The following is a 23,264-nucleotide window of genomic DNA, read 5'->3' as shown; positions in this document are numbered from 1 at the left end:
TTAAAGAAAGTTTTAATCTAAATTTCTTAGCTTGAGGTTTGGCAGCCATTCAATCTTAGGAGGAAACTCAAATATTCAGAAAGTTTACTTTGCCTTGGGATTCAAGAGACTCAAGACTTTTGTGAATGTCCAGAAAAAAAGGCTTCTTTAACAATGAAAGACCTGTATTTTTATACCTTCAGTGATGTAATAATGCCAACATTCTGACCAGACCATGCTATCTATACACCTTATGGCATGGCAGAGGAAAAGTGGGTGAGCCATGATTTGATGTTGAGGACAGGAACTAAGGTTTATTTCTAAGTTGTTATTATTATTTGTTGGCTCTGACAGAGAAATTCACTATATATAACTATGACTAGGCAATATGATTTTATCAGCGATTTAATAAAATCTGTGCTATTAAAACAAATTAGCCATTGTCTTCTTCAGCTGAACACAAAGGCACCCTGACCATGACCAGGCTTGTCAGCCCCCGGTTCACGGCTATAAGGCTTAAAGACCACACTTTGTGGTGTGCAGGCAGCCTAGGCTGCATCTGAATTCCCAAGTTCAATAGCCCCCTTCCCGTGTTTACAAAAAAGGCTGCGACCTTTCCCCACAGCAGGATGTTTGCAATAGCAGCTCTCAACTGTGGAATTTGCTTATTTGACTGGTTTAATTCTGCTTGCTTGATAGGGTTCACAGCAGAAAGTCTTCTGGAGGTGAGATTTATGTACTATTTACTATGTTTTAGTTGCATGTGTCAGAAAATCAGATCCAAATTGGCTTTAGCAGAAAAGGAAAACGTACTGGTCCCAGTGACTGAGCAGTCCAGAGCTGCTGTGGCTTCAGCTGCTGCACAGCCCTAGGCTCCAGCAGGGCCAGCAGAGCCCAGATCCTCTCTGCAGCTCTGGTCACATGCCCTTCTGTGTGGCTTTGCTCTCAGGCTCTCCAGTCGTGGTGACAAAATCTTGCAGCAAGTCCACACAGAAGTGCCTGCGAGAGAGGAGTTCTGGCAGCTGCAAGAAGCACTTGGTGAGATGCTGATAGTAGATCAGCTCTGGTTTGAAGCTCTGATGTGGCAGGAGATTTGTTCTGATTTTCAAACCTGGGCCACCTGCTTAGTGCAGTGTCGGTAAAAGAGACAAACTATGCCAGTTCTGAAACAAGAGAGACAGACATTCGGCAGCACAAGGAACACATTTCTGCCACAGTTTACCAATTTGTCAGTAGCTGTATGGAGAATCTAGACATATGAACAAAGCACTGTAGGACATAGAGATCAGTAAAAAAAAAAAAAANGTAGAAAAGAAAAAAAAAAAAAAAAAAAAAAAAAAAAAAAAAATGCTGCTTCTGCCTGTAAGGATTATAGTTTAGTGGTGAAAAAATGAAAAGGTAAGAACATGAAGTAGGAAGAAAAACAGGGGAGTGTAAGCCTCAAATCACAAAGTCGAGTGCTGAAATATGAAAATGTATCATGAGATTTCATTTTCTGTCAAACGTGGCTCTCTTTGTTCTCTCTGGTAGCAGTCATGTGTTAGAGTGATGCCGGGTCTGGGCTATCACTGCCCACTCAAATGAGTTTTTTGTCTTCAGTTACTACTAATCCTGAAGACGCTGCTATCCTGACCCTTGCTGCACCAGAAAGGCTCTGTGGGTCCAGTCTGCTGGAGCAGCGCGCAGCTTCCTCCTGGGAGCGGAACGCCTGGCTCTCCCGTGCCTTCTGGGCTGACAGGACCTTTGTGGAGTGAGCTGTAGTGGCTTAGGGCAGGCGCGGGGCTGGAGCACTCTGCTTACTGGTCTCATGGTGATCAGGCCTCCTTGGGTTTCCTTATCTTTTCTCACCCCTCCCCCCCCTTATTTACAGGACCTGGAAAGGACCAGTTTAGGGGCTATACCACCACCCTGTCCCTTGCTTCCCTCTGGCCTCTTCTCTCATAAGCTCTGGGAAATGCTACAGAGCTTGAGAACCAGGGAAATTTTGCTATTACTTAGCACATTTTCCTCTAAATCCATTGTATTTTGTATGCAAATGAACTTTGTGTAGTCCTCACAGGGATTTGACCTTCAATTCCCAAAAGCCACACAAATACTTTATTCATTTAACACACATTTATTGGGCACTTAGCTATATGTCATTATGGCATATGCTGGAGATATTTTAGTTAATAAAATAAAATAGTCAAGTACTTACCCCCATGGTGCCCACATTGAAGTGAAGGAGATGTACAAGAAAGATTAGATAGATAGATAGATAGATAGATAGATAGATAGATAGATAGATAGATAGATAGGCAGGCATACATGGTGGATATATAGATATGGTAGATACAGATAGATATAATTGATTTACAGATAAGTAGAATAGATATAGATGCAGAAAGATATATATGGTTGAGAGACAAAGTAGTGATATAGGCCATAGTGAAGACTACATATAATGGGAAAACTTTGAGGGATGTAAGCAATGGGGTACTGTTATCTTAGCTGTTACTTAGAACATTTCTTTGAAGGAGTTACCATAGGGGCTCGAGACTAGGAACAGAGAAACCAAGCAGGAGACTTTGAATTTTGGGCCAGGCTGATGGTAGGGAGGAAGTGAGATGTAATCAGATCTTGAGTATATGTTGAAGGTTTATATTCTGATAGGCTGATGGATTGGAGTGGCCATGAGAATAATAGAGAAATCACAGTTGGGCCAGGTTTTGAGTGTGAGCTCCCAGATGGATAAAGCCTACCTGGAGAGAAGCCTTGGGGAGAAGGTGAGGAGGAGGCAGGGCATCACAAGTAACTTTGTATGATTTGAAATGCTTACCTGACACTTCATGCCAAGATGGAGAAAGTCAATGATATTGTGAGTCTGGAATGTAGGCGAAGGTTAAAGAGTAGATAAAACTTGGAGTGTTGTCAGAGATAAGTGGTGTTTACGGGACCTGAGATCTGAGTGTAAATGGAAAAGGGTGGGGTCAGGGGCACAAGAGGGTCATGGTGGAGGCTGCAGGGAGCTGGCATCTGCCTCTTCACTCTTCCTGCAGGCGGATCAAGGCAGCACTAACAGCCTTGGTGACTGCCGGGTCCTTGTGAGACCACTGAACATGAGGGCAGGTTCCTGTGCTCCTCAGGTCGTGGACTGGTTTGTGTGAGCCACAGTGGAGGCTCCTCCCCAGGAGGAGACAGTCCCTGAGGCAGCAGAAGACAGGAGGCTACGTTGCCGATCCAGAGCAACCACTGTAGTCCCGCTCAAATGGCCCATAAGGTCAGCCCTGGCAACAGGTCAGTTGCCTGAAGGGACATGAGAATGGTTTCACTTAGAAGCAGCCTTTAAGGGGCGCCTGGGTGGCTTAGTCGGTTAAGCGTCCGACTTTCGCTTAGGTCATGATCTCGCGGTTTGTGGGTTCGAGCCCCGCGTCGGGCTCTGTGCTGACTGCCAGCTCAGAGCCTGGAGCCTGTTTCAGAGTCTGTGTCTCCCTCTCTCTGTGACCCTCCCCTGCTCATGCTGTCTCTCTCTCTCTCTCTCCTAGAAATAAATAAAAATATTAAAAAAAAAAAAAAAAGAAGCAGCCTTTAAACTTGGTCTTGAAGAATGAGTTGTATTTCAAGAGGTCCAAGGTTGGCAGTGGTTTTCCTTAAGGGGCCAGATAGCACATGTATTAGGCTTTGTGGACCAAGAAACAAAATTGAGGATATATGTAGACACATATACAAGACAGAAAACAAACTATCACATTTTTTTAAATTAGTGATGAAAACTGAAATATAATAATTGAGAACTTTTTCTTTGTAATGCAAGTCGTATGATGAGACAAATGTGGTTCTCTTTATGGGAGAACATTTTGCTACTTGAGATTCAAAGTTACTGTTATTATCATGAAAATAAATCACAAATGTTCAACTGTAATGCTGACTATGATGTAATTTTACCTGTTACATCTTTGAAAATGTGTTTCACACATAATATTATTATTATTGTGTTTTTATTTTTTCAGCCATTAAAAACGTAAACACTTGCAGTGCCTGGGTGGCTCGGTTGGTTAAATGTCCAACTCTAGGGGCGCCTGGGTGGCTTAGTCGGTTAAGCGTCCGACTTTCGCTTAGGTCATGATCTCGCGGTTCGTGGGTTCGAGCCCCGCATCGGGCTCTGTGCTGACTGCCAGCTCAGAGCCTGGAGCCTATTTCAGAGTCTGTGTCTCCCTCTCTCTCCGACCGTCCCCTGTTCACGCTGTCTCTCTCTCTCTCTCCTAGAAATAAATAAAAATAAAAAAATAAAAAAAAAATGTCCAACTCTTGATTTCAGCTCAGGTCATGATCTCAGAGTCGTGAGATGGAGCCCTGTGTCTGGCTCCATGCTGGGCCTTGAGCCTGTTCAAGGTTCTCTCTCTCTTCTTCTCTCTCTGTCCTTCCCCAGCTTGTTCTCTCACACACATGATCTCTCTCTCTTTCACACAGACACACAAATGTTAAAAATGTAAACACGGGGGATGCCTGGGTGGCTCAGTCGGTTAAGCATCTGACTTCAACTCAGGTCATGATCTCACGGTTCGTAAATTTGAGCCCCGTGTCAGGCTCCGTGCTGACAGTTAGCTCAGAGTGTGGAGCCTGTCTTTGGATTCTGTATCTCCCTCTCTTGCTGACCCTCCCTTGCTCACACTGTCTCTCTCTCAAAAATAAATAAAACATTAAAAAATTTTTTTTAATGTAAACACTGTTCTTAACTCCCAGGCCATAGGTGAACAGGTGGTGGCTGGGTTTGGCCCTGGGCCACAGTTGGCCAACCCTGTGGGGTCCCTTATCAATTTACTGCCCCTTACATCCCAGGGTGCCCTTCAGTGTGGGCTCTGGGATCAGCCCACAGTTCCTTAAAGTATTACTCCTGTGAAGCGGGCACAATGATAAGCTTCCTCAGTAGAGTAATGTCACAAGAGGGACAGGCAGGAGTCAGCCATGTGCCAAGAGGACACGGGTGGATCCCACTCACCCACAGGCCCAGGAGAGGACCCCTCATGACCAGGAAGCCTGGGCCTGGCCAGATACTCTCCCTTAGCGCCTCCACTCAGAAACCAGAGCTCCTCAGCTTTGGCTGGCAGCCAGACTCCCACAGTGGGCCCATGGCACCAGCTGCCGACCACCTGTAGCCCAGAGGGTGGCCCAACAGCCCCTGAGCAAGCCCAGCCTGGGGGAACACCCTGTTCCCCTTGGCCACCCACAGGCACACATCCCTCCAAAGAAGTGTGCACCTCTTCCAAACTTGTCCTTACTGAGGGCTCTCTCAGCCTAGGGTGCCATCCAGAACAGGTAATTCTCACAGCAGACTTCCCTCTCAACCCACTGTGTGTATTCCGCCTCCTGTTTGGACCCAGGCTGTACATCTGCTTTAGATGAGCTGGAGGGAGTTATAGCTGCAGAAGACAGCAGGGCTAGGCAAGAGATGGAAGCACAGGATAGGAGCCTAGAAGATAGGACCCTAGAACATTGAATTGTTTCAAGATGTACACTAGTAGGTGTCATTGGTATAGAGAAGATAGATCTTTTTTTTTTTTTCTAAATTGAGAGAGAGAGAGCACACATGCTCTCAAGTGGAGGCAGGATGTTGAGAGAGAGATCCTAAGCAGCCTCTACACCCAGCTTGGGGGTCGATCTCAGGACCATAAGTGCATGACCTGAGCTGAAATCAAGAGTTGGATGCTTAACCGACCGAGCCGCTCAGGCGCCCTGAGAAGAGACATCTTTTTGAAGGTCTTAAAATTTAATGAAAACGGAAAAATACTGCTTTGCTTTTTTAAGAGGGACTTGCCACTAGTGTATTATGAATACTATTTAATCAAAGAAATAAGAATGTTAGCATATAGTATGATCATATTTGATAAGCATTTTTACCCATGATTCCACCTCTCCAAACTAAGTGATTAGAATGTATGTATATAAAACAAGTCAAATCTCATCCTAAGTTAGAAAATAAAAATGACAAATACTTCTCCCAATCTTTCTTCTTCAAAAATCAGAATTAATTTTTAAAATATAATAATTGGGGTAATATTAGCTGCAATAAAAAGCTTCCAAATCTCTCCCTCATGTCATAGTTCAGTGCGGGCATTCCAGGTGCTGTTCCGGGGCCTTCCGTCCTTCCCTCCTGTGGCTATGTCATCAGAGTCCTCTTCAGCCCGCCAGTGACAGAAAAGAAGGGTGGATAAAACATCACTTCCCAACTGTCTTGGCATACATCACACATCACCTTCTGTGGGCAGCTGCCTCTCAGGGACAGTGCTGCCTTGTAACACAGGAAGCACACAGATGTGTGGGCAGCTAGCTGTCCCAGACACAAGACCAATAAAGCCACCCCCCTCGGCATGCAATTCATTCATCTAATGAAAAGTAAGGTTGTGATGCCTCATCTTAGATACCAGCAGAACTTAAGAACTCAAATCCTCATCTAGTTATAATGCAAATTACAGTCAATGCATGTACCTTATGAACAGACTAATCTGTGTTAGCCAGTTTCCTAGTTATACTCCTGTTTGCTGACTCACATATCTACTCGTTAGCAACCAAAATGGAAATGAAGCCACTGCTGTCTCAGTATATGCTCACCAATCGTGGCTTTTAAAAACTATCAATTGCATCAATACTGTACTGGACATTTGGAAAGTTGGAAATGCCCCTTACCATATATGTATTTTCTTGATCACTGTGGAATATGAAAAAACAATTGTTTGTCATTAGTGTGTCACCTGAAGTCATGGCTTATAAAACTACCTCTGTAACATGTACTTTAAAGGGCCAGATGTTAGGGCACCTGAGTGGCTCAGTCAGTAAAGCATCTGACTTTGGCTTAGGTCATGATCTTGCAGTTTGTGAGATCAAGGCCCGCAATGGTCTCTGTGCTGACAGCATGAAGCCTGCTTGGGATTCTCTCTCCCTCTTTCTCTGCCTCTCTCTCTCTCTCTCTCTTTCTCTGTCTCAAAATAAAGAAATAAATATTTAAAAAATAAATTCAACAAATAAATAAAAAATATTAGATTCTTCATATTCTATACCAATATAAGTTTGAGATGGGTCAAATATTTAATATAAAATATAAGCTGTGGAAGAGATTATAGAATGATGCCTGTATAGTTTTTTTAAATTAAAGCCTTTAGTCACGTAATAATTAGAAAGATAATAACAGTAGAAAGCCCAGAGAGATGTTGCCATATAAATAAAAATAAATGCTGAAAAATAATAATTTTTTTTTAAAGGCAAGCAGAGACACAGATTTGCAACGTGAGTGTGATTATAGACAAAAGAAGTCTGGCACCAGAAAAACAGGCAAAGAATATGAACAGAAAATATGCAAAACAAGACATGTAAACAAACAAGAGAAAATTCACTAGCATTCAGATAAATTCAAATAAAATTTGTCATTGTGTTTTTCTGATGTATGGACTTTGCCTTTACCAGTGTCCCCATGACAGTGGAAATTTTTTTATTGTAACGCCCGGTGATTCTAAACCTGGGTAGTATTTTTAGGAGACAATTTATAATGTAATGACAATCTAACAATTTTTTTTATTCATCGATTCCCAACCCTTAAGATTCTGTCCTAAGATAATTGTCATCCTAAGATAATTGTCATCCAACAGTGGTATCTATAAAATCTAAAAATGGAAATAATCTACATATTTAGCAATAGGAATTGATGGATGCATACACTAAAATGCAGACAGTAGTATTGGTCGATATTAATAGTAGGAATGGGTTTTTTCCCCCAATATGTGTGTGTGTGTGTGTGTGTGTGTATATATATATATGTATACATATATATATATATACTTTTTCTTTTATGTTTACAATGTGCTTATGCCATAATTTCTAATCATTTACAGTATAGAATTTTTTTGTCATACTTGGTTGGGTCTTTTGTACTATGAATTTGAAAAGTAATTCTCCTATTATTTATGGTTCTGTTATGGTTTGGTTGTTGGCATTTCAAACTGTTGATAAATTTGTAGTTTATCCCTATGTAGTATGAAGCTATGAATGAATTTTTATTGCTTTTTCCCCCATAAAAGATCACTATTTACTGTGTTATACAGCTTTTCTACATTGATTTAAGATGTTATCTTTATTATACATCAAATTACTTTATATATTTGGGTCAATTTCTGAATTTTCTATTTTGTAAAATTGATTTTTCTGCCTATATTTGCATCTACCTTCAAGTAAATTATTGAGGCTTTACAATCTGTTGTGGCTTCAGCAGAGCTTATACCTTCATTATTCTTCTTTTAAATACTTTTCCCTTTACTTTCTTGCTTCTTTATTTTTACATATGAATTTGTGCATCATTTCATTTAATTAAAGATACTTGTAAAACTTAAAAGAGATGAATTTGATTTCATTAAGACAAAATGTAGAAAAACATAAGAAAATTCAAAAGACAAGTACCAAACAGCAAATCAATATTTGTAACTCATGTTCTAGAAAAAGGTTAATTCCTTTATAAGTGAATAAGAAACAGAGAAATACGCCCCAATAGTACACTATGGAAAAGACTTGCCAGAAACGGAAAGATACTTAACATCACTCATCATAAAAGACCAAATTAAAGTACACTGTGAGCTTCAACAGAGAAAGTGGTACTGGCGTTGCCACTGACTGCAAACCCCTAGAAACTGGGCAAAATATACCGAATATCTGTCTCACATGCTGGATGATGAGTGTATGCCCAAGATCCCAGAGAAGAGGGGCACCCCTGATTGCCCCTTTTCCTGCACTTACCTGTGCTCTTGCTGAATGGAAGACAACAGAGTTTGGGGAAGCCAATGCAACTACAATCTGCAGACATGCTCCCAGAGGAGAGGAATCTCAAGAAATCTGCTAGAGGTCCCCGTGAATCCTTGGCCGAATACCAAACCCTATGTTTACAGGTGTAACTTTCAAGATGGCACAGAGAAAGCTACCAGGAAGCTGTGAGGTGATCGGTTTTCAGTTCAGAGATGGTTGTGGGATAGCAGGTCCCACCATCTAAAGGGGGGAACTCATTAAGCCCTGAGCATGCTGGTGAGAGAGCCCAAAGAGTCACACCACACTTGTAGGACTCCCATCACGTCTGTACATGCACCCAAGCAGGACACAAGACTTGTGTCTTGGAAAGACTGATATGCAAGTCACTCCCTGCATTGCCTGCTGCCAAGGGCATCAACTCTGTTTAAAGAAGACAACAAAATCTAGCCATTCAATGTGGCAATATTCACAATATCTAGCAACCATTAAATTTTACTAGAAATGGATAGAAATAGGAAACTAACCCATAGCTAGAGAAAAATCTGTCAAAAACAGATCTGGAAAGGCCAGAGATGATGCAATTATCAGATAAGGATAAAAAAAGCACCTTTTAAAATATGCTTAAGTATTTAAAGAACAACGTAAACATAATGAGAACAGAAATGGAAAGAATAAAAACAACCAAATGAACTTTCAGAGCTGAAAACAATCCCTGAAATGAAAATTTCATTCGATGGCCTGAATAGCAGACTTTACATTGAAGCTTCTTGACTTCCTCGGATCTTCTGATTCCTTTTCCTGTGACAAGGAGATGTCTGTCCCCACAAATTTCAGGTCTGGGAGGGTTATCTGAACATTTGTTGGGACAAATACAGGCTTGCTTGCCTGAGTTTATGAACACCCAAGCCAGGCTGACAGAATGCTGTACAAACACATTGTAGTTGTCACTCGGCTCCTGAGTCTCTTAGGATTTTACAAGAAGGACAATATATACAGATAGTTCAACATTTTGACAAAAGTGTCCAGGTACAGTAACCTTCATATTTTTTATTTTGGACAGTTGCAGCAAATTATATATTTTTTGTTATGGACAGTTGTAAATTACATCTTTTGTTAATTCTTTAAATTTTAATATTTTTAAATTAGTATTGAGATAAATAAACAATTACACAGAGAAGGTGCATAATTGAGAGACCGGACCATATTTTGTTCAAGTTCCTTTAGAATCTCATGATTTCATAACTTCTGGGATTTTGGGAGTTTAGGGTTTCCCAATATCAGAATGAATTTAATTTATCAGGAAAATAGAGATGAGACAATAATTGTATGATTTCCAACTCATTTTCTTTGTCTGGAAAGATACAATTTGTTAATACACAATTGTACATGAGAAAAAATGAAATAATAATAATTTTCTAACTTCTATTTACTAAATTTTTTCATCAAAATATCTTTTTTTTAATCTTTCAGTGAATAATCCCATACCTTCCAATTTGAAATCAGAAGCAAAAAAGGCGGCTAAAATTCTAAGAGAATTCACGGAAATAACTTCCAGAAATGGACCTGATAAGATCATTCCTGGTAAATAAAATATATACCACTCGTTTCTAAGGTCGTTTCGTTGTTTAAGTGACTTGGTGCACTTCCTGACCTCAGGCAGTGGACCCCTAAGAGCAGCAGCCCGCAGAGCGCCCGATTCCCTCCTGGACCATCTGCCAGCTGGTCTCCTGGGGCCCCCACACCTCCCTTTGCCTTCTGCCTCTGTGGAAGCTCCCCGTCCTGCCTCCCCTCTGCGGTGCCCACTTTGGTTTTTCCCAAACTCACCTGTTTTTGTCTTCAGTTTCTGAGGCCCTTCTAAGTTTATCTTGCAAAATCACTAGCTAATCTCAGAAATAAATTTTAATTTTGGGTTTTCTCTTTCTAGATAAGATATTTACATTTTATAGTGGTTTAACAAGACGTTAATCAATAATTCCCAACACAGCTACCTATCGCATTCCTTGGGTCATTAAAACACAGTGCTGAAACTCCCTGCAAACCTGCTGAATCAGACCCTGGGAGCAGCATGGCAGGAATGCGCATTTTTAACAAAGTTTCCCACTGTGATTCTAATGTGAGGCTGACCACATAAGACCTGAGTCTAGGGATGACCTTTTGGGACCCACTACCTGTCCATTGCCACTACTGCTTGCTTCTACAGGTGTTTCATGCAGTATGCATCTTTGCCTGGAGGCCCACTAGCTTGGGCAATGCTGCAGAGTAATTCCCTCTTAGTCACCATGACTCTGATCATTACAAAAACTAGTTTATTTTTTTAACTACTTTAACTTCTTAAGCCAGATTTTTAAAGTTATCTAGTAGGACTTTAAATGTTAAATTTGTTATAATAATAATAACTATTATGATTATAATTATCATTATTTTGGTCTGGCCACTACTCCAATTATAAGAAAACAGCGCTTCTTGGAGCCTTGCTACCTGGCAGCTGGGTGTCACCCAGGAGCTCATTAGAATGTCAGGACCTCAAGTCCCCACTTAGACCTAATGCATCAGAATCTGCATTTTTCACAAGATCTCCAGTGATCTGTATGTACACACAAGTTTGAGAAAGGACTGCCTTAGGACTTGAAGAAAATTCAAGAGCTGAAAAAACTGAATTTTCAGTAGCAATATTCTGAAGCAGGAGATAGAAGACATTTCTTGATATATATTAGCATCTGCATACATGGCCCACTAGCCCAGTTTATGGATAAACTGTATTTCCTAACATAGCAACGTCTGAATATAGATTACTTCTCATGGATTTTGTACAGTAAAATCCCATCATGACTTTCTTCTGCCTGCAAAGGCCACCTGACTCCCCTTCTGTGAGTGTAGCTGGGAAAATAAAACAACTTTACAAGGCAGCCAGGGGAGGAGCTTGCTCCCAGATGTGCAGGCTGTGTGCGGTGGGGAGGAGACAGCCCCAGGAGCTGCCAGAGAACCAACCTCTCCTTTCCTAGAGCTTTCCTTGGGATGAGGAAGGGGAGGGCATTGTATTTATATCAACACTAGGGTGATCTATTATACATTGGAAGATAAAATTTACAAAAAACAATTTAAAACAAAATGGCTAGACTGTAGAGGTATGAGGTCACACTCGGTGTGAAAGGCCTAAGATCCGTACAATGACATTTAGAGAGTGAATCTGTAATCAGTGCATCTATGTTACCCATGAAAAGCTAATTGGCAAATTAGTTGGGCATTATTGTTATTTCAGTGTTCCTGAATTTGGGTAGAAAATCTATAAAAACAAACCTGAAGTTTAAAATATGTTCATCTGCTTTTGTTCTATCTGAATAGAGGCAACACACAGGGAGAGTGGAGTATGAGGTGTGGGAAAAGATGTTCTGCCAAAATGGGGTTGTAAGAATAAACCAATGTGATATACAATATAGCTTTCAACCTCATTACGGTATACTCATAACTTTTCAAATACAAAAGGGAGGCACGCTTAGTGAACTGCAATCTAAGAGTCCAAACTTGTCTTCTCTGCGTTGCTTAACTACGAGTAAGTCCACACATGTCTGCATGCTAACTTCATACTCTTGTAGGAATTATCTCTGAGAGGCTGCCATGGATTTAAATTTTGAAAGGGCATGCATAATTATATTAGAAATGTAGTGTTTTTCTAGGGACTCCTAAAAAGCCTTTTCTGTGTTTTGAGAACAGTGTCTGATTTGACTTTCTCTTTTATTTTTTAAATATTTTTATTTCTAGGAGAGAGAGAGAGAGAGAGACAGCATAAGCAGGGGAGGGTCAGAGAGAGAAGGAGATACAGACTCTGAAATAGGCTCCAGGCTCGGAGCTGGCAGTCAGCACAAAGCCCGAGGCGGGGCTCGAACCCACGAACCGCAAGATCATGACCTAAGCGAAAGTCGGACGCTCAACCGACTAAGCCACCCAGGCACCCCTGGTTTGACTTTCTTAATGGAATATTTGACAATAAATCAAATAAATCAATTCATCTTAAAAGTGATGCCAGTGTAAAACACACACACACACACACACACACATACATACATGCATGCAATAGAATATTACTCAGTCATCAAAAGGAATGACATGTTGCCATTTACAACAATGTGGATGGAGCTAGAATGTATTATGGTAAGCAAAATAAGTCAGGTAGAGAAAGACAAATACCATGTGGTTTCACTCATATGTGGAATTTAAGAAACGAAACAGATGAACATATGGGAAGGGCATGAAGCAGAGAGGGAAACAAGCCACAGTGGAATTTAACAATAGAGAACAAACAGAAGTTGATCCAGGGAGGTGGGTGGGGGATGGGCTAGATGGGTGATGGATACTAAGGAGGGCACTTGTTGGAATGGGCACCGAGGATTGTACATAAGTGATCAATCACTGAATTCTCCTCCTGAAACCACTATTGCCCTGTTAAAAAAAAAATAAAAGCAACATTGGGATCCAAGGGTAATTTAAAGTGCTCAGCCTTCCCTTGTTATTTGAAAGATATGTTGTTTTGTGAATAAGTCCACAGTAAAGGGAGGCACACTGTTTAGTGGGTGCATATTATCAATAACTCTATTGATAACTCAATAATTTTATGTGACAAACTTCCCTGAAATGTGAATAAACCAATGGTTTCTAAATTGAATGATATTCTCAGTACACTAGTAGTTATGTGTTATTAAAGTACTCAAATCGATCATTTCATAAAGTTAAAAGTCTTTTAAAGTGTCAAAATCACTTGGTTTTCCTATGTTTCAATCCAGATTTTGGTATAAGTAAAACGTGAACTAACTATACGGCTTTCAGACCAAAGCTCTGCAGTGTGCAGCATGTCAGTCTTCTTTCAAGTTTCTCCTTAGTACCTAGTACAGCATGGATCTTAAATAGTGACTTGTTTTTTATATTATGAGTTATATTCTCAGTTAATTGAAATCTCCAAATTATTTTTCCTGCTAGTAGATGTCAATAAAAACATCTCATCCGAGTATCTCATTTATCATGGCGGTTGCAGGATGTTTGAGCACATGTGACAATATGTGTAGCATTGGAAACAAAACGCTATGAAGCAGGTGGGAGCAGGGAGGCCCGGGCGCACGTGCTGCGTAACCAAGTTGTATTCAGCTCATATGTCCCATTAAGGCTCCCCTGCCACGGAGACCTCTGTGTGTGTTGAATCTGCTCAACCTTCAGGCCAGTCTATTAAAAAATGCTCATCTGCCCCTTGTCTTTAATTTTCCAGCCCATGTAATTGCTAAAGCCAAGGGCCTTGCGATTTTGTCTGTGATAAAAGCTGGATTTCTAGTAACTGCTAGAGGAGGCAGTGGGGTCGTGCTGGCGCGTCTTCCTGATGGAAGTAAGTTGATTATTTCCACTTTGAACACAATTCACAGGAGCATGGTAGGTATCTTGGTCTTTCTTTGTTCAGTCCTTGGCAATGAATCACAAACAACAAGGTTCTCTTCTCAAGCACTACCCACATTTTCACAGGCAGACTTCCCCACAGTACAACCAGACCAAGTAGAAGCGCATTCAAAGGCACTTCACTTCTATGGGCTCAAAGTCTGTGAGCTGGTCCCGGTGGTGGTTGACAGGGTGGCTATCTGCAAAGGTGGAAGATCTGTCAGCCTCTGAGGGCTCTCTCAGAATCTCAGGAGGACCTTTCTACTGGGCCAAATACCTAAATTTCTCTCTTCCACTTTCCTGAGTTCAGCTGGTCAGTCCGCAGAAGGTAATTTAAAAGCTGCCCAAATGAAATAGCAGATTCCCTGGGGCTCCTGGGTGGCTGAGTCAGTTAAGCGTCTGACTTCGGCTCAGGTCATAATCTCCCAGTCCATGAGGTCAAGCCCCATGTCAGGCTCTTTGCTGACAGCTCAGAGCCTGGAGCCTGCTTCAGCTTCTGTGTCTCCCTTTCTCTCTCTGCCTCTCCCCTTCTCATGCTCTGTCTCTCTCTGTCTCTCTCTCTCAAAATAAATAACATTAAAAAAAAAAAAAAAAGCAGCAAATTCCCCAGATCCTGGCCAGATGGGCAGTCTTCAAACAGCGATAGCTCCTAACATAGGAAATGGAAAACAACTCTGGGGTTATATGACACTAATTTCTGTAATACAAACTCCCTTAAGCCTGGATAGATTAGTTCTCAATCTATTCAAGCAACATCCTGTTATCTAGAACACAACATTAGGTTTAGGAAGCTAATAAGCATTTTCAGAAAGTACTTTATCTAGACAATCCCACCCTCCCCCAACAAATTAATTTTTCCCTAATTCAAATGGAATTATGTACTAAGTTTTCAAATGTAAGGAAATTTATCTTGTTAAAATCTTAATAATCTTGAACATATAGCCTATTTATTGTGCTTCTACTAGGCAAAAAAACCCCAAAACAAACAAACAAACAAAAAAACCCCAACAAACAGTTTTTGCTCTCAGAGACTTACAGTAGAAACGGTTTATTATTGTGTTACCCTTAGAGGTGATGATAATGAACTTTTTTGAATCCTGTTGCTCTGTTATAGCTATGATAAAATTCTAACTAAAAACTAGAATTACAGCTCAGTTATTTTCTAATACATCACACAAATGTTGATAGTTAAAATTAGATATGTTTAGTAGGTGAGGATTCAGTAGTTTGGTATTATGCACATTTGTAGAGAAAGATTAGGGAGCACGGATTTGTGAGTATGTAAGACTCAATATCCAATACCTTTCAAATATTTTTAGCTTAAAAATTATATATATGCTATTAAAGAACATGTTAAAGCATAGGGGGAAATACCAAAGTCTCATTATTTTAAAAGAAATGCTATTCGTTCACATTGTAGCATTTTTCCTTCCCATATTTGTGTGCCAAGGGGTTTTAATGTTAGAGTAATGTTTGTTTCTTTGTGTTTATTAGACTGGTCTGCACCTTCAGCCATTGGCATAGCTGGGCTTGGTGGAGGATTTGAAATAGGAATTGAGGTAAGTGTATAACAACACAAAAGTCATTTTCTCTAAAAGCAGCTGCAACTTACTACATGAAACTTGAGAGAGTGCCTACTGTTCGAATTTCACCATCAATGGAAGATATTCTATTCCACATATTTCACTTTCCGGGTGAATCCTCACCTATAACTATCTAATGTTTACCAGTGTTCTTTCATTGAGAGTGAAATTTTGCTGGTTCATCGTTTGCTTTGTTTCTGTCTTGAGCTCATCTGGAGAGCGAGTGTGCCTTAAAGCAGATGGACTGTACCTGGTCACCTATGGCTTGCTCATTGCAAAGCTGCTTACCTCTGCAGCGGGCCGTCGAACAAGCCAGAGCTCAGATCCTGGGCTTACCTGGCTTAATACAGTGTATCTTCATGTAGGGCAAAACCCAGTTGTGTTATGTCTTTGGATTACTTCAAATGCTTGAAGTAAAGGCTGCCTTTGCATTGTTTCATTTTTAAATTGTTTCCTAATGATCATGGCCTCTCAGGTGGGCTCTATACTACACCAGAGCATACCTGTTTGCAGAAGGCTGCAAAAAGGATTATCTTCTCAGGGATTATCTTCTGCATGATGCTAATCTTTCATCCATTGTAGTATTGCTAAGTGATGGGCAAATCAAATCTCCTAATACTCTCAAATCATTTTCTTCTCAAATTCTGGTCAGTTTTTTCCTAAGCCATCTTTTTATGAGTTTTCTCTATTGCCATCGTTTTAAATTCCCTTGGCCTTATTAGAGGCAGGTCTTTTCACCAATCTTACTTCACCTTTATTTGACCTTATTGACTCCCTGTTTCATAAATCTGTATTATAAAAATACTATCTATTTTAGCTTTCCTTATCATAACTGCCTTTTTGTTGGATATTCAACCAAATCAAAGCCATCAAAAGCATCATCCTATGTAGAAAGTACATTTTCATCCCTGCACCTCCCTGCAGACAGGCGGCATTCTCTGCACGGATGGTGCTCTGAGTGCAGCCCGCCCTTTCACCCATCTCGCTCCGCTTGAAGCTGGGGACGTGCTCTGGGCATACATCCCAAACAGCATTTGTTTCCAAACTGATGAGAGATGAAGTAATAGTGACTGCAGGAAGTTTAACATATTAAAAACTGAAAACAGGACTCTCTGTGATGACTCCTTGGAAATTACAGGGTATGGGCCTTAGAACATGTTAATAGCCTGGAAAACAAGAATAGTAACATGTAATCCTATCAATATAGCACACGAAATAGAAAGATTTAAAATTGACATTTTATAAAAAAATACTTGATTGTCTTCCAAAGGCAATGTGAGATAGTGGTTGGGCTGTGAGAGCAGAGCTGTTGCCAGAGTCAGGAGCATCTGCAGCTGTGTGTACAGAGCAGCCCTCTTCTCCGGGGTCTGCAATCTTCACCTGTAAAATAGGGGTGACAATAGCCTTCCCTTTTGGCTTATTAAGTGGGTGCACTTAGAGTGGCATAAACCATTATAATTTTTATTGTTAACATCTTTACCTTTGCAATGCTTATTTGTGCTTGCAATTTATAGAAACTTTTGACTGCAAAGCTTACCCGCATGGCATATAGAAATTAACTATGGACTTTCATTTAACTAGCATACATGGAGGAGAATGATCAACTTTTTAATATGCCTATTTCAAGTAGAGATTAGAAGAATTTCCTAGGGGTTAGAAGCACTGGCTTTATACTTCTTAAATACAACCCAACTTTGTCTCTCTGAGGCCCACAGATACATCCCAGAGTGTAGTCATAATGCCCAAGCAGTCAGTTCCTTCTCAATGTTGACAAAAAGTTGTGTACTTCTCCACAGAGCATTCTCAGACCTTATCCTGAGCATGAGTTTACTTCTCTTTGTGAGCTGCAGCTCTCACACAGCTCTCCTGCCTTGGAATGAGTGAGTAAGCAGAGGTTCACTTGATACAGTGGTTCTTGTGAAGCAGGGTTGTTCTTTTTGGCAGTGCCCTTGGCTTCCAGTAAAAAGGCAGCAGACCTGGGGCCAATGGTGAGCTGGATAGACACCCTCATTTATGGAGAGAAATTAGTCCTCAACAACCCAGGGCTGATGCGGGTTCCTCTTCTGGCATTCTTCCTTCCAGCAGTGGGCTCCCAACTCTACAGAGTGTTTGACATAGGTATTAGCTTGGTAATTTTCTAATCTGAACTTAATGTAGATTGTGAGTACCTGGAAGGCAGAGACATTCTCTCTTCATGTCTAGTCCTCAGAATGGCCAAATATCAAACACAAAGTAGACAGCCAAAGTGAGTCTCAGTTTCTTTAAGATGGGATATTAAGCTTTCAAGCACATAGAAAGCACTCACCTAATCAATTTATACTATTAATATTTGCTGAATAATGTAATTATCTGCCATTCTATTTTATAATGGAATAATTAACAATAACAGTTAAGAGTTTTGTGAAACTTTTACATATATGCTTATAGAATCAGTTCCATCCCATAGAGACTGGTTATCACTGCTCTCATTTCACAGGTAAAATAACTGGGTGGTGTGAGTTCTCCAGTAGGAGATAACCAGGGAGTGACAGATGGGTCATTCAAAAGGAGGCTTCTGGCCCTGAAACCACTCAGCAGGTTGTTTGCAATATTGGGTGCCATTTCCCTTAGCAGTCCTCTTATTCAAACCTCCTTCCATAATTGAGAAGAACTTAACTGTTCTTGGCTCCATGGATACTCAGGTGGGAAGTCAGCCCTGGGTCTCATCCCTTGTAGTACCCTGTCCATTCAAAATGTAGCTTCTGTCTGCATAATTTGCCATGGACTTTAGGCCACTAGATGAGGTAGGGAGGGCACATGTGATTATATTCAATACATAAAGACATTAAGCATCTTGCCTAAGATCACACAGCTAGTGTGTGGTTGTCTTTGGTTGGGTTCACTAGATATAGAGCCTGAGACAGGGCTTTGGGTGCATGTGATTTCTTGAACAAATGTTCTCAGGGCTGAAGTCATAAGGGACTAAGGAAGCAGGACAGAGAAGGGGAAGAGATTGAGCAAGGGATGGCCCTAGGTAAACTCAACTTGGTCCAACAATGGGAGAAGGCAAATCATACAACAGCCTTGTTGAGCCTAGAGGCAAGAGGAGTGGTGTCCAGGCACCACTACTCTTCCAGTCCACCGGCTTCTGGTACAGGGCCGAGGCAGCCAATAGTGCCACCACAGTGGGGGACCAGAGCAGGTCTCTTGCATGCGGGACACTGAGTCTCTCAATTCATCATGCTGCCTCCTGTAAGTGATAACACCATTAGTCCATGTGAAATATGAATGTGATCTTCAGAAACTTTAGATTTATGCTCTGTTGTGGGAATCTAAACCAGGTTAAGTTTCTGAAGGTAAATGAAGTTAGGGACTAGGTCATGTTTTGACAGGATCTGGTGGCCTTCCTTAGCTCAGACATTTAGTTACCACTAAGATTATAGTACTGATTCAATTATGTGAACTACTGAGAATTCCCAATGTTTTATAACACACACATACATCAAAAACAAAAACAAAAGATTTGAAAGTCAATGGTCTAAGGAAAGATAATGCTAAGACTTAGTTTAAAGACTGTTGGTATTTTCTTTTCAGGACAATCATAACAAAGCCCAAAGCTCTGAAAACCCTGATATATGGCTTGTCTTTGGATCACTCAACTACTTGTTATAGAAAAGTCAGAGTTCACGATGGGCCAACTCTGATCAGTCTTGCTTTCACCCAATATGGTGATTTGAAAGAAATGATTTAGCTTTTCCAGAGAGAGTTTAGATGAGCTCTTTTACTTTAATGATGAGGAAGGTGTCCAGGTGTAAGTTGAGAAGTTACTGTTAGAGGCTGGGCTACACTTCTGAGCCCACTAAGGTCAGTGTGCAGAAAAGGACCTGGTGGTGTGAGGAATGGAAGGTGTCTGGCACCAGAACCCTGACATTTGGTTTGAACGCTGAGGCTAATGACACTACATGGTGAGGGGTATGAATGGTTATCACCCACATGATCACCAAGAGGCTTCTTGGTAGAGTGAGATAGACATGCCAGCATGTCCACCAGAGACCTGAGAGGCTGGAGAAAGAAGGCTGTCTCAGCTTGTATGAGAGGCAGGGGCGGGCCGGTGAGGGTTCCCACCAGACCAAGATCTGGAGCTGGACTTGCTTACAGACCCGGATGTGGGGCGTGGCCGCGGTCCGCTGTCACACATCAACAGCAGTCATGCCCTTCGTTACAGGATGTCAGATGAAGGACTCAGAAGCCTGGGTTTGAAGTGGGGCTGGACACAGAGGAGAGGGAGGCGTGGCACTGTGCCAGCGGACAGGGCTGGGGAGACCCATGTGCAAGGGAAGGCCAGCCGATCCTCAGAACGTTTCTCCCCCGGCTTTCCTGCAGGGCAGTTTCTTCATGCTGTTGTTTAAGAATTGCGTTTAAGGGGCGCCTGGGTGGCTTAGTCGGTTAAGCGTCCGACTTTCGCTTAGGTCATGATCTCGCGGTTCGTGGGTTCGAGCCCCGCGTCGGGCTCTGTGCTGACTGCCAGCTCGGAGCCTGGAGCCTATTTCGGAGTCTGTGACTCCCTCTCTCTCTGATCCTCCCCTGCTCACACTGTCTCTCTCTCTCCTAGAAATAAATAAAAAAAATTAAAAAAAAAAAAGAATTGCGTTTAAATGCAGAACGGGCATCTTACTTATGGTTACATCTTAACAAGAACTTCTTAAGGAGCCTTTATCAAATTCTCACATGTCTCTCACAGTTTTCTTTCAGGGGATCTGTTTTGCTTTTCCTTTAAGCACTTAGTTACTTGGAAACTAACGTGGAGCTGCTGGCCTCTCTCTGCTCTTCCAGTTGCGAAGCTTCGACCTGTTAGTGACATCACCAGGGAACACAGGATTGTCTTATTCTTATTTCAGAGGGAACTGAATTGAGATCAGACAGAAAATTAAAGGGTTACTTGTGTTTCTTTAACTGACTCTTAGAGTTTTGCCTTACTTAACTGCAAAGATGTACCAAGCAGAGGGAGACAATATCAATAAGGTATCTATGTGGACATGGCTAGAGATTTATGGTTATTGCATGGGTATATACCAAGCATTGTGCAAATCAATTTCATGTATATTATCTAAAAATGTATATATGATATAGTTCATACAATCACTGGCAAAATTGCTTACTTTTACATAAAAATGCTAACTAATTCTGGGTGACTCAATATCACAATCCTCAGAAAATTGTCCATATATACAATGGAAATATAGTTGATATAAGTCAATGTGAAGTATTTCACAAATCAGTAAACTAGTATATTTAGTTTGTCCTATGTAACTTGAGTGTAATTTGAATCATTTTATGAAAAAACTAAACATTTTTAAAAAATCTACTTGTATCAAGACCTCTATTAGGTCTTTTCAAGTGCAATCTCTTTTGGTCATAATCATATTCTTCTGCGGGTCAGATGAAAACATTGATTTGAAAATCTTACAAAAAATTAAAGAACTATATAAATGAAGTAATCTTTAAACATCAGTTTTTCTTGGCCTTTGCATATTTTATTGAGATGTGGCAAACATGTCAGGCTTTACAAATTATTTCAATTAATCCTTCAAACAACCTTATATTTGTGTCTATATACATATATACACGTATGCATAGTATACTTACAAGTGTGGTTTCTAATATTATACACAGCTTACAAAAAAAGAAGCTAAATTCAAGCTGCTCAATCATTTGCCCAAGATCATACAACATGTAAGAGGCAGAAGTGGAATTCATACTCAAACAGTTTTGATTTTTAGCCCAGATTCTTACCACCTTTGTTTTCTAGGTATGCCCAGCACACATATGATCTTCAAATAGTTGAGTAAGGTGGGTCCTATTTTGAAGATTTCACACATGAAAAGATGAGAGATCCAAAGGTAGTCAGAATGCCCTTTGTCAACAGCTCGTGAGGAGGGCTGTGTCCCCCACGGCTGTGTCCCCAGAGAGCTGTGTCTTCCGGAGAGCTATGTCCTCCTCCGAGAGCTATATCCCCTGAGGGATATGTCCCCCCAAAGCAGTGTCCCCCCAGGGCTTCATCCCCAGAGGACTATGTCCTACAGAGCTGTGTCCCCAGAGGGCTGTGTCCTCTGAAAGCTGTGCTCTTGAGGGCTCTCTGTATTTCTGGGCTTTCACGGGACTTGTATATGACACTGCCAAACTTGAAAAACAAATGCATTTTCCCATGGGCATGTCTTGAGCATTCTCACATTCTAAGTTTTGCTTTTACTTAGAGAATTACCTCAGTAGGAGGCATTAACTAATGATTAACTAGTTTCCTTCTGGCATTTTGAACTTCTGGAGCCTGAAAGAAAGTGGATGTGCAGTTTACCGGTGGTACATGGCCTTGCAGGGATTTCAGGGTGCAAGAGAACTCTTGACCTTCTGCCCTGACTGTTAGTTGTGTGATCTTTGGCTTGGTGTTTAGTTCAAGGGAGTACTTTTTATCTTTCTGACCTACCTATGTTTGATGTGTTCTGGCTATCACTGTGACAGTCCACTTAACCTCACTAGACCTTTGTCATCACCCGCATTACAAGCTTGTCGAGTGGACGAGGAGGTATGTGCAGAGCCCCACAGCACTCAGAGGTGTCTGCTGCACTTAGCTGTGGAAACATCCATTGCGTAAATCCTTAGCTCAAAACAAAAATGACTCTTCTTTCAAATTCTTTCATTGTCTACATTGAAATTCTTACTGCATTATATGGTGTATATTGGAGTTCTGATCAACATATATTTTAAATGATATTTAGACAATTATTTTTAAATGTTTTTTTTTCATTTTCAGGTATCAGATTTGGTAATAATTTTGAATTATGACAGAGCAGTAGAAGCTTTTGCAAAAGGTGGTAACCTGACACTTGGAGGGAATTTCACTGTGGCAGTTGGGCCCCTGGGAAGGTGAGTCCTCAACATACTTTCTGAACAGCCGTTGGACAGTCATCGTTTAAAAACTATACCCAGTTTACAGGGCGCCTGGGTGGCTTAGTCGGTTAAGCGTCCGACTTTCGCTTAGGTCATGATCTCGCGGTTCGTGGGTTCGAGCCCCACGTCGGGCTCTGTGCTGACTGCCAGCTCAGAGCCTGGAGCCTGTTTCAGTCTGTGACTCCCTCTCTCTCTGACCCTCCCCTGCTCACGCTGTCTCTGTCTCTCTCCTAGAAATATATAAAACATTAAAAAATTAAAAAAAATAAATAAAAATAAAAACTATACCCAGTTTTGTATTAAGAGGAACCGTGAATTGAAATGAAGCTGATCTATGATTTGTATATGTCCCAAAGGGTTTGAGGGTCTTTAGAAACAAGAAATACAAAACACAGTCAGTGTGACAAACTGAGAGAATTTAAAACTAGAACCCACAAAAGGAAACGAAGTATTTCAGAAATGCAGGCTATTGTATCTACTGGAATTGAACACAAAATTTACCTTTAAGCTTTGAATGAGCCAGATCAAATTTAATTAAGTGATAAAGGGCAGCAATGACCAAGAAAGAAAAAAAAAAAAACTTTTCTTCAAACTAAATAG

General features: G+C 41.0%; 1 protein-coding gene across 2 annotated transcripts in view; it reads left to right on the top strand.

Annotated features, from left to right (window-relative positions):
• SH3YL1 (SH3 and SYLF domain containing 1) overlaps nucleotides 1-23,264 on the top strand; it is a 45,789-nt gene that overhangs the window by 3,726 nt on the left and 18,799 nt on the right. For both annotated transcript variants that reach the window (XM_077758298.1, XM_077758299.1), the window contains exons 3-6: nucleotides 10,213-10,323; nucleotides 13,997-14,110; nucleotides 15,652-15,716; nucleotides 22,528-22,640. In XM_077758298.1, the coding sequence (XP_077614424.1) occupies nucleotides 10,213-10,323; nucleotides 13,997-14,110; nucleotides 15,652-15,716; nucleotides 22,528-22,640 (403 nt within the window). The remainder of the gene's footprint in view (nucleotides 1-10,212; nucleotides 10,324-13,996; nucleotides 14,111-15,651; nucleotides 15,717-22,527; nucleotides 22,641-23,264) is intronic.

Source organism: Crocuta crocuta, unplaced genomic scaffold (assembly GCF_008692635.1).
Source record: "Crocuta crocuta isolate KB4526 unplaced genomic scaffold, BGI_CrCroc_1.0 scaffold750, whole genome shotgun sequence".
Lineage (NCBI taxonomy): Eukaryota > Metazoa > Chordata > Mammalia > Carnivora > Hyaenidae > Crocuta > Crocuta crocuta.
This window is presented reverse-complemented; position numbering and strand designations above follow the sequence as displayed.